The following is a 14,255-nucleotide window of genomic DNA, read 5'->3' on the forward strand; positions in this document are numbered from 1 at the left end:
CATGGCATGTCCCTTGATCCCAAAAGGCCAATATCCCTTACAGCTTCTTTTAAGTATGCTGCAGCGTCCTTGATGTGACCCAAAGTCAAAAGCACACTATCCCTGTCTAGGGTATCTACCTCAGAGGACAAGTTATCTGCCCACTTTTCAATAGCGCTACTCACCCATGCCGCAGCAACGGCAGGCCTGAGTAGCGACCCAGTAGTGACATAAATGGATTTCAGGGTATTTTCCTGCTTACGATCCGCAGAATCCTTTAGAGCTGCCGTGTCAGGGGACGGAAGCGCCACCTTTTTGGATAGACGCGATAAAGCTTTGTCTACCGTGGGGATTGACTCCCAGCTTTCCCTGTCCCCAGAGGGGAACGGATATGCCATTGGAATTCTTTTGGGAACATGTATCTTTTTGTCAGGATTTTCCCAAGCTTTTTCAAAAAGTGCGTTCAGTTCATGAGAGGGAGGAAACGTTACTTCAGGTTTCTTTCCTTTAAACATACAGACCCTATTCTCAGTAACAGCAGGGTCCTCAGTGATATGTAATACGTCTTTTATTGCCACAATCATGTACTGAATACCCAGTTTTGGATGTAATCTGGCATCACTATAGTCGACACTGGAATCAGAGTCCGTGTCGGTATCTGTATCTACTATCTGGGCAAATGCACATTTCTGTGACCCCGAAGGGGTCTGGACCTGTGACAAAGCATCCTCCATGGATTTCCTCCATGTCTGGTTCTTAGACTCAGATTTATCAAAACTCTTAGCCAACTTAGTCACATTTGTATTTAAAACACTCAGCATATTGACCCAATTATCTGTCGGCGGTGCCGACATGGTCACTCTCACAGAACTGTCAGTCCCCACGCCAGCCTCCTCCTGGGAAGAGCATTCAGCCTCAGACATGTCGACACACACACACATACCGACAGCCACAAACACACTGGGCTATAGGGGACATACCCACAGCAGAGCCTGATAGAAAGACACAGAGAGAGTTCAGCCAGCTCACACCCAGCGCCTATCCCGGTTCTGAAGTCAGTAACAATACTGCCCAGACCTGCTAGCGCTTTTATCAAACAATATAATTCACCAATTACTAGTGCCCCCCCCCCCACCCCGTTTTGTACCCTGTTACTTGCACAGCAGTGTGGAGGATCAGGGCCAGCGTCTCTGCAGCCTTCTGTGAAGAGAGAAATGGCGTTGGTGAGAGCTATGCGGCTAAGCCCCGCCCCCGACATGGCGCGCTTCAGTCCCGCTCAAAATTCTTTATACTTGCGGGGGTCCCTTAACAAGTGCCTGGGCACTGTTAAATTGCATGCCAGTGGTATTTGCGGCCCCCCATGCTGCCTAGGGTGCCCCCCCCTGTGCCCTGCACCCTGCAGTGCCGTGATCAGTGTGGGAGCATGGCGCACAGCGCGGTACCTCAAGCCATCTTCTGCCGTCACTGAAGTCTTCTGATCTTCTCATACTCACCCGGCTTCTATCTTCTGGCTTAGTGAGGGGGGTGACAGCGCGGCTCCGGGAACAAGCAGCTAGGCGTACTGTAGTGATCGAACCCTCTGGAGCTAATGGTGTCCAGTAGTCTAAGAAGCAGAGCCCTTGAACTCTTAAGAAGTAGGTCTGCTTCTCTCCCCTCACTCCCACGAAGCAGGGAGCCTGTAGCCAGCAGGTCTCCCTGAAAATAAAAAACCTAAATAAAGTATTTTTCTGAGAAACTCAGGAGAGCTCCTCAGTGTGCATCCAGTCTCGCTGGGCACAGAATTTAACAGGAGATTGGAGGACAGGCATAGAGGGAGGAGCCAGTTCACACCCATTCAAAGTCTTATAGTGTGCCCATGTCTCCTGCGGATCCCGTCTATACCCCATGGTTCTTGAAGCATCCCCAGCATCCTCTAGGACGTATGAGAAATGTATTTAGTAATAAATTAGTAGTACATATAGGCGCTTCAGTGAAGCTCCTGGAATGTGCTCAATACTCCTTATAGCTGTGTATAGGGCAGGTACTTGAAGTCACACCTAATTTCTTCTACACCTTTTCTGGACTTGTTACATACCTCTGCTCTAGAGCCACTTAAACCAGTCATTACTCACTGACTTATTGTCTCCCCTCTCTACTTCCTTCTATAGTACACACCCATACTATCCGCTCACATTTTTTTTGTTAAATATACTGTGTAAACATCATCATTTTAAAACAATTGTAATGTCCAGCAAATAAGGCTAACATGGACCAAAGCACTAGAACAATATGAAGTCTCCTACCTACAAAGCTACATTAGTTTTCCAGCTAAGCTCTATCAACAGCATCTAACCTTCTTTGAAGCTAGAGAAAGCGATGGACACTCATTTTAGAAGGAAGTGTCAGGTAACTCACCCAAGATATCCTCTGGATTCCAAGACTTTCCTTCCTGTCGCTGATCCTGAGTTAACCTCTCTAGATCTTCACGTGCTTCCTGGGGATTCCCATACCAACCTCCCCAGCCTGGAAACCAGGACTGGAGGTACTGCAGCATTCCAGTGCTCTGGCTGCCTGTGGGGCTCGGTACCGGGGAACCACTAGCAGGGTCCGAAATAGGTTCCCTCACACTCTACACAAAGACAACAAATTGCATCCATCACAACTTGGTTATATTGCGTAAAAACCATGAAAGGCATGAATAGCAGAAGTCAGAGAACCTTGGCATCATTTTCTGATGAAACTATACGGCTTTCAGCACAAGGAACCTTAATGCTCTGTGCATTGGTGCACATTACTATGTAATACCTATACACACCAGCAGAACTGTGCCACATGCTCAAAGCATGAAAAACGGTACAAAAGTTGTTATACAATGATGAGCTATTATATATGTCTACATTCTTTTATTATTTATCACCCTCTCCAACTATCGACCCCTCTCCTCCCTTTTGCCTCCCAACTCCTTTAGCATATTGTCTATAAGCACCTTGCTGCCTTTCTTTCCTCTCACTCACTGCTTGACCCATTCCAGTCTGGCTTCCGTCCTCTCCACTACACTGAAACTGCCCTCACAAAAGTCTGCAATGACCTCCATGCAGCCAAATCTAAGGGCCACTACTCTCTGATTATTCTTCTTGATCTCTCTGCTGCTTTTGACACTGTGGACCACCCTCTCCTTCTGCAAATCCTTCACTCTCTTGGTCTGCGTGATACTGCCCTCGCCTGGCTGACCTCCTACCTCTCTGTGTCTCTGCCTCCTTTCATGACACTACCCCCCCCCCCACCCCACTTCCACAACTGTTGGTGTCCCCCAAGGCTCTGTTCTTGGTCCTCTCCTTTTCACTCTCTATACGTCCTTTTTAGGTGAACTCATTAGTTCTTTTAACTTTCAATATCACCTCTATGCTGATGACACTCAAATCTACCTTTCCTCCTCTGATCTCTCTCCGGCTCTCCTCACTCGTACCTCCAACTGTCTCTCTACCATCTCTTCCTGGATGTCCCAGCGCTTTCTTAAACTCAACATGTCTAAGACTGAGCTGATCATCTTCCCACCCTCCTGCACAACCTCACCTCCCACAATCTCATTATCCATTAATAGCACAACTATCTCCTCTAGCCCCCAAGTGCGCTGTCTTGGCGTAATCCTCGACTCCTCCCTCTCCTTCAAACCACACATTCAGCACCTCTCACAAACCTGTCATTTTCATCTCAAAATAAGAATTTACTTACCGATAATTCTATTTCTCGGAGTCCGTAGTGGATGCTGGGGTTCCTGAAAGGACCATGGGGAATAGCGGCTCCGCAGGAGACAGGGCACAAAAAGTAAAGCTTTAGGATCAGGTGGTGTGCACTGGCTCCTCCCCCTATGACCCTCCTCCAAGCCTCAGTTAGGATACTGTGCCCGGACGAGCGTACACAATAAGGAAGGATTTATGAATCCCGGGTAAGACTCATACCAGCCACACCAATCACACTGTACAACCTGTGATCTGAACCCAGTTAACAGTATGATAACAGCGGAGCCTCTGAAAGATGGCTCACAACAATAATAACCCGATTTTTGTAACTATGTACAAGTATTGCAGATAATCCGCACTTGGGATGGGCGCCCAGCATCCACTACGGACTCCGAGAAATAGAATTATCGGTAAGTAAATTCTTATTTTCTCTATCGTCCTAGTGGATGCTGGGGTTCCTGAAAGGACCATGGGGATTATACCAAAGCTCCCAAACGGGCGGGAGAGTGCGGATGACTCTGCAGCACCGAATGAGAGAACTCCAGGTCCTCCTTAGCCAGGTTATCAAATTTGTAGGATTTTACAAACGTGTTTGCCCCTGACTAAATAGCCGCTCGGCAAAGTTGTAAAGCCGAGACCCCTCGGGCAGCCGCCCAAGATGAGCCCACCTTCCTTGTGGAATGGGCATTTACATATTTTGGCTGTGGCAGGCCTGCCACAGAATGTGCAAGCTGAATTGTATTACACATCCAACTAGCAAAAGTCTGCTTAGAAGCAAGAGCACCCAGTTTGTTGGGTGCATACAGGATAACAGCAAGTCAGTTTTCCTGACTCCAGCCGTCCTGGAACCTATATTTTCAGGGCCCTGACCACATCTAGCAACTTGGAGTCCTCCAAGTCCCTAGTAGGCGCAAGACACCACAATAAGCTGGTTCAGGTGAAACACTGACACCACCTTAGGGAGAGAACTGGGGACGAGTCCGCAGCTCTGCCCTGTCCGAATGGACAAACAGATATGGGCTTTTTTGAGAAAAAAACCACCAATTTGACACTCGCCTGGTCCAGGCCAGGTCCAAGAGCATGTTCACTTTTCATGTGAGATGCTTCAATCCACAGATTTGACTGGTTTTAAACCAATGTGTTTTGAGGAATCCCAGAACTACGTTGAGATCCCACAGTGCCACTGGAGGCACAAAAGGGGGTTGTATATGCAATACTCCCTTGACAAACTTCTGGACTTCAGGAACTGAAGCCAATTCTTTCTGGAAGAAAAATCGACAGGGCCGAAATTTGAACCTTAATGGACCCCAATTTGAGGCCCATAGACACTCCTGTTTGCAGGAAATGCAGGAATCGACCGAGTTGAAATTTCTTCGTGGGGCCTTCCTGGCCTCACACCACGCAACATATTTTCGCCACATGTGGTGATAATGTTGTGCGGTCACCTCCTTTCTGGCTTTGACCAGGGTAGGAATGACCTCTTCCTGAATGCCTTTTCCCTTAGGATCCGGCGTTCCACCGCCATGCCGTCAAACGCAGCTGCGGTAAGTCTTGGAACAGACATGGTACTTGCTGAAACAAGTCCCTTCTTAGCGGCAGAGGCCATAAGTCCTCTGTGAGCATCTCTTGAAGTTCCGGGTACCAAGTCCTTCTTGGCCAATCCGGAGCCATGAGTATAGTTCTTACTCCTCTACGTCTTATAATTCTCAGTACCTTAGGTATGAAAAGCAGAGGATGGAACACATACACCGACTGGTACACCCACGGTGTTACCAGAACGTCCACAGCTATTGCCTGAGGGTCTCTTAACCTGGCGCAATACCTGTCCCGTTTTTTGTTCAGACGGGACGCCATCATGTCCACCTTTGGTAATTCCCAACGGTTTACAATCATGTGGAAAACTTCCCCATGAAGTTCCCACTCTGCCGGGTGGAGGTCGTGCCTACTGAGGAAGTCTGCTTCCCAGTTTCCATTCCCGGAATGAAACACTGCTGACAGTGCTATCACATGATTTTCCGCCCAGCGAAAAGTCCTTGCAGTTTTTGCCACTGCCCTCCTGCTTCTTGTGCCGCCCTGTCTATTTACGTGGGCGACTGCCGTGATGTTTTATCCCACTGGATCAATACCGGCTGACCTTGAAGCAGAGGTCTTGCTAAGCTTAGAGCATTATAAATTTACCCTTAGCTATATTTATGTGGAGAAAAGTCTCCAGACTTGATCACACTCCCTGGAAATTTTTTCCTTGTGTGACTGCTCCCCAGCCTCTCGGGCTGGCCTCCGTGGTCACCAACATCCAAAACTGAATGCCGAATCTGCGGCCCTCTAGAAGATGAGCACTCTGTAACCACCACAGGAGAGACACCCTTGTCCTTGGATATAGGGTTATCCGCTGATGCATCTGAAGATGCGATCCGGACCATTTGTCCAGCAGATCCCACTGAAAAGTTCTTGTATGAAATCTGCCGACTGGAATTGCTTCGAAGGAAGTCACCATTTTTTTACCATGGCCCTTGTGCAATGATGCACTGATTTTAGGAGGTTCCTGACTAGCTCGGATAACTCCCTGGCTTTCTCTTCCGGGAGAAACACCTTTTTCTGGACTGTGTCCAGAATCATCCCTAAGCACAGGAGACTTGTTGTCGGGATCAGCTGCGATTTTGGAATATTTAGAATCCACCCCTGCTGTTGTAACAGTATCCGAGATAGTGCTACTCCGACCTCCAACTGTTCCCTGGACTTTGCCCTTATCAGGAGATCGTCCAAGTAAGGGATAATTAAGACGCCTTTTCTTCGAAGAAGAACCATCATTTCGGCCATTACCTTGGTAAAGACCCGGGGTGCCGTGGACAATCCAAACGGCAGCGTCTGAAACTGATAGTGACAGTTCTGTACCACGAACCTGAGGTACCCTTAGTGATAAGGGCAAATTTGGGACATGGAGGTAAGCATCCCTGATGTCTCGGGACACCATATAGTCCCCTTCTTCCCGGTTCGTTATCACTGCTCTGAGTGACTCCATCTTGATTTGAACCTTTGTAAGTGTTCAAATTTTTTAAGATTTAGAATAGGTCTCACCTAGCCTTCTGGCTTCAGTACCACAATATAGTGTGGAATAATACCCCTTTTCTTGTTGTAGGAGGGGTAATTTAATTATCACCTGCTGGGAATACAGCTCGTGAATTTTTTCCCATACTGCCTCCTTGTCGGAGGGAGACCTTGGTAAAGCAGACTTCAGGAGCCTGCGCAGGGGAAACGTCTCGACATTCCAATCTGTACCCCTGGGATACTACTTGTAGGATCCAGGGGTCCTGTACGGTCTCAGCGTCATGCTGAGAGCTTGTCAGAAGCGGTGGAACGCTTCTGTTCCTGGGAATGGGCTGCCTGCTGCAGTCTTCTTCCCTTTCCTCTATCCCTGGGCAGATATGACTCTTATAGGGACGAAAGGACTGAAGCTGAAAAGACGGTGTCTTTTTCTGCAGAGATGTGACTTAGGGTAAAAAACGGTGGATTTTCCAGCAGTTGCCGTGGCCACCAGGTCCGATGGACCGACCCCAAATAACTCCTCTTCCTTTATACGGCAATACACCTTTGTGCCGTTTGGAATCTGCATCACCTGACCACTGTCGTGTCCATAAACATCTTCTGGCAGATATGGACATCGCACTTACTCTTGATGCCAGAGTGCAAATATCCCTCTGTGCATCTCGCATATATAGAAATGCATCCTTTAAATGCTCTATAGTCAATAAAATACTGTCCCTGTCAAGGGTATCAATATTTTTAGTCAGGGAATCCGACCAAGCCACCCCAGCTCTGCACATCCAGGCTGAGGCGATCGCTGGTCGCAGTATAACACCAGTATGTGTGTATATACTTTTTATGATATTTTCCAGCCTCCTGTCAGCTGGCTCCTTGAGGACGGCCCTATCTATAGACGGTACCGCCACTTGTTCTGATAAGCGTGTGAGCGCCTTATCCACCCTAAGGGGTGTTTCCCAACGCGCCCTAACTTCTGGCGGGAAAGGGTATACCGCCCATATTTTCTATCGGGGGGAACCCACGCATCATCACACACTTCATTTAATTTATCTGATTCAGGAAAAACTACGGTAGTTTTTTCACATCCCACATAATACCCTCTTTTGTGGTACTTGTAGTATCAGAAATATGTAACACCTCCTTCATTGCCCTTAACGTGTGGCCCTAATAAGGAATACGTTTGTTTATTCACCGTCGACACTGGATTCAGTGTCCCTGTCTGTGTCTGTGTCGACCGACTAAAGTAAACGGGCGTTTTAAAACCCCTGACGGTGTTTTTGAGACGTCTGGACCGGTACTAATTGTTTGTCGGCCGTCTCATGTCGTCAACCGACCTTGCCGCGTGTTGACATTATCACGTAATTCCCTAAATAAGCCATCCATTCCGGTGTCGACTCCCTAGAGAGTGACATCACCATTACAGGCAATTGCTCCGCCTCCTCACCAACATCGTCCTCATACATGTCGACACACACGTACCGACACACAGCACACACACACAGGGAATGCTCTGATAGAGGACAGGACCTACTAGCCCTTTGGAGAGACAGAGGGAGAGTTTGTCAGCACACACCAAAAACGCTATAATTATATAGGGACAACCTTATATAAGTGTTTTCCCTTATAGCATCTTCTTTATATATTTCTAACGCCAAATTAGTGCCCCCCCTCTCTGTTTTAACCCTGTTTCTGTAGTGCAGTGCAGGGGAGAGCCTGGGAGCCTTCCCTCCAGCCTTTCTGTGAGGGAAAATGGCGCTGTGTGCTGAGGAGATAGGCCCCGCCCCTTTTTCGGCGGCCTCGTCTCCCGCTCTTAACGGATTCTGGCAGGGGTTAAATATCTCCATATAGCCCCCGGAGGCTATATGTGAGGTATTTTTAGCCAAAAATAGGTTTTCATTGCCTCCCAGGGCGCCCCCCTTCCAGCGCCCTGCACCCTCAGTGACTGCCGTGTGAAGTGTGCTGAGAGGAAATGGCGCACAGCTGCAGTGCTGTGCGCTACCTTAAGAAGACTGAGGAGTCTTCATGCCGCCGATTCTGGACCTCTTCTTGTTTCAGCATCTGCAAGGGGGCCGGCGGCGAGGCTCCGGTGACCATCCAGGCTGTACCTGTGATCGTCCCTCTGGAGCTAATGTCCAGTAGCCAAAGAAGCCAATCCATCCTGCACGCAGGTGAGTTCACTTCTTCTCCCCTAAGTCCCTCGTTGCAGTGATCCTGTTGCCAGCAGGACTCACTGTAAAATAAAAAACCTAAGCTAAACTTTTCTAAGCAGCTCTTTAGGAGAGCCACCTAGATTGCACCCTTCTCGGCCGGGCACAAAAATCTAACTGAGGCTTGGAGGAGGGTCATAGGGGGAGGAGCCAGTGCACACCACCTGATCCTAAAGCTTTACTTTTTGTGCCCCGTCTCCTGCGGAGCCGCTATTCCCCATGGTCCTTTCAGGAACCCCAGCATCCACTAGGACGATAGAGAAAAACATTTCCCGGATCAGACCCTTTCTCACCCAGGATGCCCCCAAGTCTATTATTCACTCACTGATTATTTCCAGACTGGACTACCTGACAATTACCTCTCTCCACTCCAATCTACCCTCAATGCTGCAGCCCGGCTCATCTTCCACACCAAACGCACTACATCCACCTCCCCTCTCCTACAAGCCCTTCACTGGCTTCCCTTCCCTTTCAGAATCCAATTCAAACTTCTCACTCTCATTTACAAAGCCCTCACCCACTCCTCTCCCATTTACATCTGTGACCTTATCTCCCTTTACTCTCCCATCCGTCCTCTTCGCTCCGATAATGCACGCCGACTCTCCTGTCTTCTGATTACCACCTCCCACTCCTATCTCCAAGATTTTTCACGTGCTGCTCCCTTTCTCTGGAAATCCCTACCTCTCCCCCTCAGACTCTCCACCTCCCTACAAAACTTCAAACGAGCTCTCAAGACCCACTTCTTTAGTAAATCCAGGCAAATCTCATCCTAACCCTCTGTCCCATGCGCTGTCTACCCCATCTAGAATGTAAGCTCTCGCGAGCAGGGCCCTCTTCCCTCATGTGCTTATCCTTTTCTAACTTTAATAATCCTCAACTGCCCAAATCCCGCAGTTTTTTGGCCACCTTGGAACTTATCTCTGTCGTCTACTGGTGTAGTTATGCTTAGTTACCCTGTACTTGTCCTATATTGTCTTCAGCTGTAAGTCACTGTTTTCCGGTTTTGATTATGTGCATATGTACTCTGTAATTGGGTGATGCGGAACCCTTGTGGTGCCAGATAAATAAAGGATAATAATAAAGAATAATAATAATAATAATAATAATAATAATAGTTTTAATGTTATTTTTTTAAAGAAAGTAAAAAATTTATTTGTCATTTGATCTAAAAAAGAAGGGTGATAGTAAAAAAGCACCACAAAGAGATATGTAACAGCCAGAGTTACTATAGGACATAAAAGCAGCACACAGTAGAGGACTGAGGACTTCCGTCATCAGTTATGGGATTATTCAGGCTGTACTGACTACACATGCAAAAGGTTAGTTCTTCAGGACATTGGGCCTAATTCTGAGTTGATCGCAGAAGCAAATTTGTCAGCAGTTGGGCAAAACCATGTGCACTGCAGGGGAGGCAGACATAACATGTGCAGAGAAAGTTAGATTTGGGTGGGGTGTGTTCAATCTGCAATCTAAATTGCAGTGTAAAAATAAAGCAGCCAGTATTTACCTTGCACAGAAACAAAATAACCAACCCAAATCTAACTCTCTCTGCACATGTTATATCTGCCCCACCTGCAGTGCACATGGTTTTGCCCAACTGCTAACAAAATTCCTGCTGCGATCAACTCAGAATTACCCCCATTATCAATTCAAACAAACAGTACAAGCAATGCTTTTCTTATATTATTTTTGCCTTCAAACATATAATATAAATCATTTGCCTATATTAGTTGTATATTTATTAATATATTAATTAAATATACTTGTCATAATTCTGAGTAGCACGCAGGTCTGTAAGCGGATGCATTTGCTATGCGGATGAACTGCAAACCGAAAGCTACTGTGACTACACGTACTAGCACTGTCACTTACACCTGCTACTGCATGCTGGGGGCAAGAGACCTGTCTGATATAGGTCCCCCCCCAGCATATGGTGTAACACTGCCAACACGCCCACAAGACTCCCAGATGTTGTCTCCCATGAGTACGCCTAGCTGACACCCAGAAACACCCATTTCACAGACCAAGAGAAAGCGAAGATCTGTCTGACTCGATCGCCTGGGAAAAGATGAAAATCTCTGCTACAGAGGATGCTCAGACTGATAAAACCTGCTAGTTGCAGCCACGTGTGGACCGGTCTGCTACTCAGAATCAAGGTAACTATGGCCCTAATTCCGACTTGATCGCTCGCTAGCTGTGTTTAGCAGTCGTGCAAACGCATAGTCGCCGCCCACCGGGGAGTGTATTTTAGCTTTGCAAGTGTGCGAACGCCTGTGCAGCCGAGCTCTGCAAAAAACATTTTGTGCAGTTTCACAGAAGGTCAGAACTTACTCAGCCCTTGCGATCACTTCAGTCTTTTTGGTGCTGGAATGGACGTCACACACCCGCCCTCCAAACGCCCGGACACGCCTGCGTTTTCCCTACCACTCCCAGAAAACGGTCAGTTGACACCCATAAATGCCCTCTTTCTGTCAATCTTCTTGCGATCGGCTGTGCGTATGGATTCTTCGATAAATCCATAGCTCAGCAACGATCCACATTGTACCCGTACGGCGTGCGTGCGCATTGCTGTGCATACGCATGCGCAGTAGAGACCTGATCGCAGCGCAGCGAAAATCGGCAGCGTGCGATCAACTCGGAATGACCCCCAATATTTTAACCTTTCACCCCCACCCCATGCTGGACACCTATCTCCTCACAGCAACAATACAGCAGGAGGGACCTCCCCACCCCCAAAGAATCTAACCTCTGCCAGGTCATGCTGCTTTTTCAATCGGTCGTGCACTTGCTGCTGTAGAATTTTTAATTCTTCAAAGGACTGTTCTTCCTCAATCCGGTCCAGCTGAACCTGAAAGTACATACGGTAGGGAGAAAGTGGCTTATTGTATCACTGTAATCAGTGTTCCATGTCTACATTGAACATGGCGAGTGACTACCCCACAGGGGCTCGCCACAGATTCTATTCCCACTCTATGGGTGTTGGGCGTACAAGTGTTTGGGATCCTGGTGTCGGTAATGTGACCGTCGGTCACATAACTACATCCCCTCCACAGGTCAGGTTGTACCTCACAAGTAAAAGTACAGACAACAGATATTTACTGTAACACTAAAAAAAAAAAAAAATATATAATATATGAGATATTTGTCCTGTATTGATTCAGATGTAAAATATTGTAAACAACGGGAACACTTTATAGGAGCAAAATAAAGAATAAAAGTTCTTTGTCACAGTTACATATCTCAAAAAAATAAAGAGGGTCATAATCAGAGTTTACGTTAAAACCCTAAACTGCTTTACTGCAGACATGTCCTCATAGACCTAGCCTCAATACGCCATGCACAGCGAAATGCTTGGCATGAGTGAGCCGGCAGATCCTGGACAGCTGATAATGTTGAGCGTCTTTTTATGTCAAAAATGCGGCTTAATCTCATCACTATGCGACTAAGACGCACAAGTAGACTCTGCTGATTAAAAGGATATGCGGCATGCCTATATTCTGTGTGCTACTTAGCCTGTATCTGCATGTGAAATTCTATGGTCCAGTGTTTTCCAGGAAAAGAATGTAATGTAGCATTTCGTATTCAGATACAGCCACAGTCGCACACAGAATATAAGCATGCCGCATATCATTTTAATCAACAGAGTCTACTTGCGCATCTTATTCACATATCAATGTGATTAAGACGCATTTTGGGGGGGAATGCACAAAATTCTACAACCAAGGATATAAAGAACATCTACCTCATCTTCAGCAGATAGTGGAATCCCTTGTAGATGGTGATAGCGTTTGTCACAGTAAAACACTGCGTCTCGAGCTCGGTGCAGCAGAAACTCCACAGTTAAGCGGCGCCTGTGCTCTTGGATCTCGCAGAGGTTTGCATTCAGCGCGAAAAGCCACCATTCTCTGCAGCTGATGTAGGATTGACAAAATGATAATGCACTTACAGCATGTCCTGTTTTCCAAAGCATAGACATGTGTGAGGTAGCGTGTGGCCCTCCAGCTGCTATACAAACACAGTCCTAAGAGCCCATGGATGCAAGATTTAACAGCCAAATTTGGTAATTTTATAACGAAGTGTGCCAAAATGGCTAGTAGTGTGCTATCCTGGCCAGTCATGAGGTGTGATCGTCAACCTCACTGTACTGGGGTCATGTGATCCGGCTGTTCCGCCTCAGCACATTACCACCAGATTGGTCCAAAGTGGTCAACCACATATGTAGCTGCACTGGACATAGGTCTAGCCACCAGATGCTCATTTACAGACAACAGATTTGCCGCATATAGGCTGCTTCAGGCAGACCCGTCAGCCTAATTGGCGGAGAATGCTAAGATTTGTAGTTAAACAGCAGAAGGAAGGCCGACTTGCTAACCTCACGCTATAGTCTTGCTCATTTACTTACTTATTTGATACTGGCACCTTTGGTTTCCATTTTCTGTATTTCATCTGTCTCTCTTTTCTGTCAAATTCATCAACAAACTCAACAATTTGCTGGTATTGTGCCTAAAAGTGAAATAAATCCAATAAGCCTGAACCCAACCAAAATAAAAAGGAAAGATAGAGAAGATAAGCTTGACACTGACTGCAAGTCTGTTGCCCTAGGAAAAGATAATCCCTGATAACTAACCTGTTTTCGCATGCAGAACACAAAAACACATGGATCTGGGAAGTTATCCCGGATCCATGTGTTTTTCGAACGAAAACAGGTTAGCACCCCCGCGAAAGAAAGAGGGACCAATTGAATAGCACTATGAAACTATTGGGCAAAACACTGTGGTCAAGTCCCGTTTTTTTTTGTTTGTTTTTTGCAGGTGTGTTTACGGCACTTAATTGATGTCACCCCTAAAACCACTAAATCCAATGCCAACATTTTTCTTTAAAATAGTGTTGCCATACAAACAATGGCTGCCTTATCTTATACATGGACAATCTCTTTATATATACACCCCAGCTGATGCATCACATGACTGCGAGCATCATCCCTCTCACAACGCAACTTTACAAAACTTCCCTTCATACTGGATGAAGTTAGGCATTAGTACAGAGATCCTTCCACGTCATTTCATGCCCTACTACAATAATGTCTCCAAGAAACATATATGTAGGCCCTAAAAGTTTTACCTGAGAAAGAGTAAGTGGTATGGTCTTGAGACATATATCGCACTCAATTCGTGGGCGATGCCGCGATCTGAGTGGCTCTTTAGAACAGTTCCTCTTCAGAAGTGCTGAAGTGCACACCGGTTCCAGGATGTACTGATGCTCACGGTCCTCCATGCTCTTGTCCATTGCCTCCTAAGGTATCAAAATACAA

The 14,255-nt window shown here is 46.8% G+C and overlaps 1 protein-coding gene across 4 annotated transcripts in view; it reads right to left on the minus strand.

Moving 5' to 3' along the window:
• The window catches only part of VPS13D (vacuolar protein sorting 13 homolog D), a 504,218-nt gene that overhangs the window by 457,276 nt on the left and 32,687 nt on the right, over nucleotides 1–14,255 (minus strand). For all 4 annotated transcript variants that reach the window (XM_063943541.1, XM_063943538.1, XM_063943540.1 and 1 more), the window contains exons 8-12: nucleotides 14,066–14,236; nucleotides 13,347–13,447; nucleotides 12,687–12,855; nucleotides 11,691–11,792; nucleotides 2,374–2,587 (exon numbers count right to left, since the gene is read on the minus strand). In XM_063943541.1, the coding sequence (XP_063799611.1) occupies nucleotides 2,374–2,587; nucleotides 11,691–11,792; nucleotides 12,687–12,855; nucleotides 13,347–13,447; nucleotides 14,066–14,236 (757 nt within the window). The remainder of the gene's footprint in view (nucleotides 1–2,373; nucleotides 2,588–11,690; nucleotides 11,793–12,686; nucleotides 12,856–13,346; nucleotides 13,448–14,065; nucleotides 14,237–14,255) is intronic.

The sequence above is a fragment of the Pseudophryne corroboree genome, chromosome 10, assembly GCF_028390025.1.
Source record: "Pseudophryne corroboree isolate aPseCor3 chromosome 10, aPseCor3.hap2, whole genome shotgun sequence".
In the NCBI taxonomy this organism is placed as follows: Eukaryota; Metazoa; Chordata; class Amphibia; order Anura; family Myobatrachidae; genus Pseudophryne; species Pseudophryne corroboree.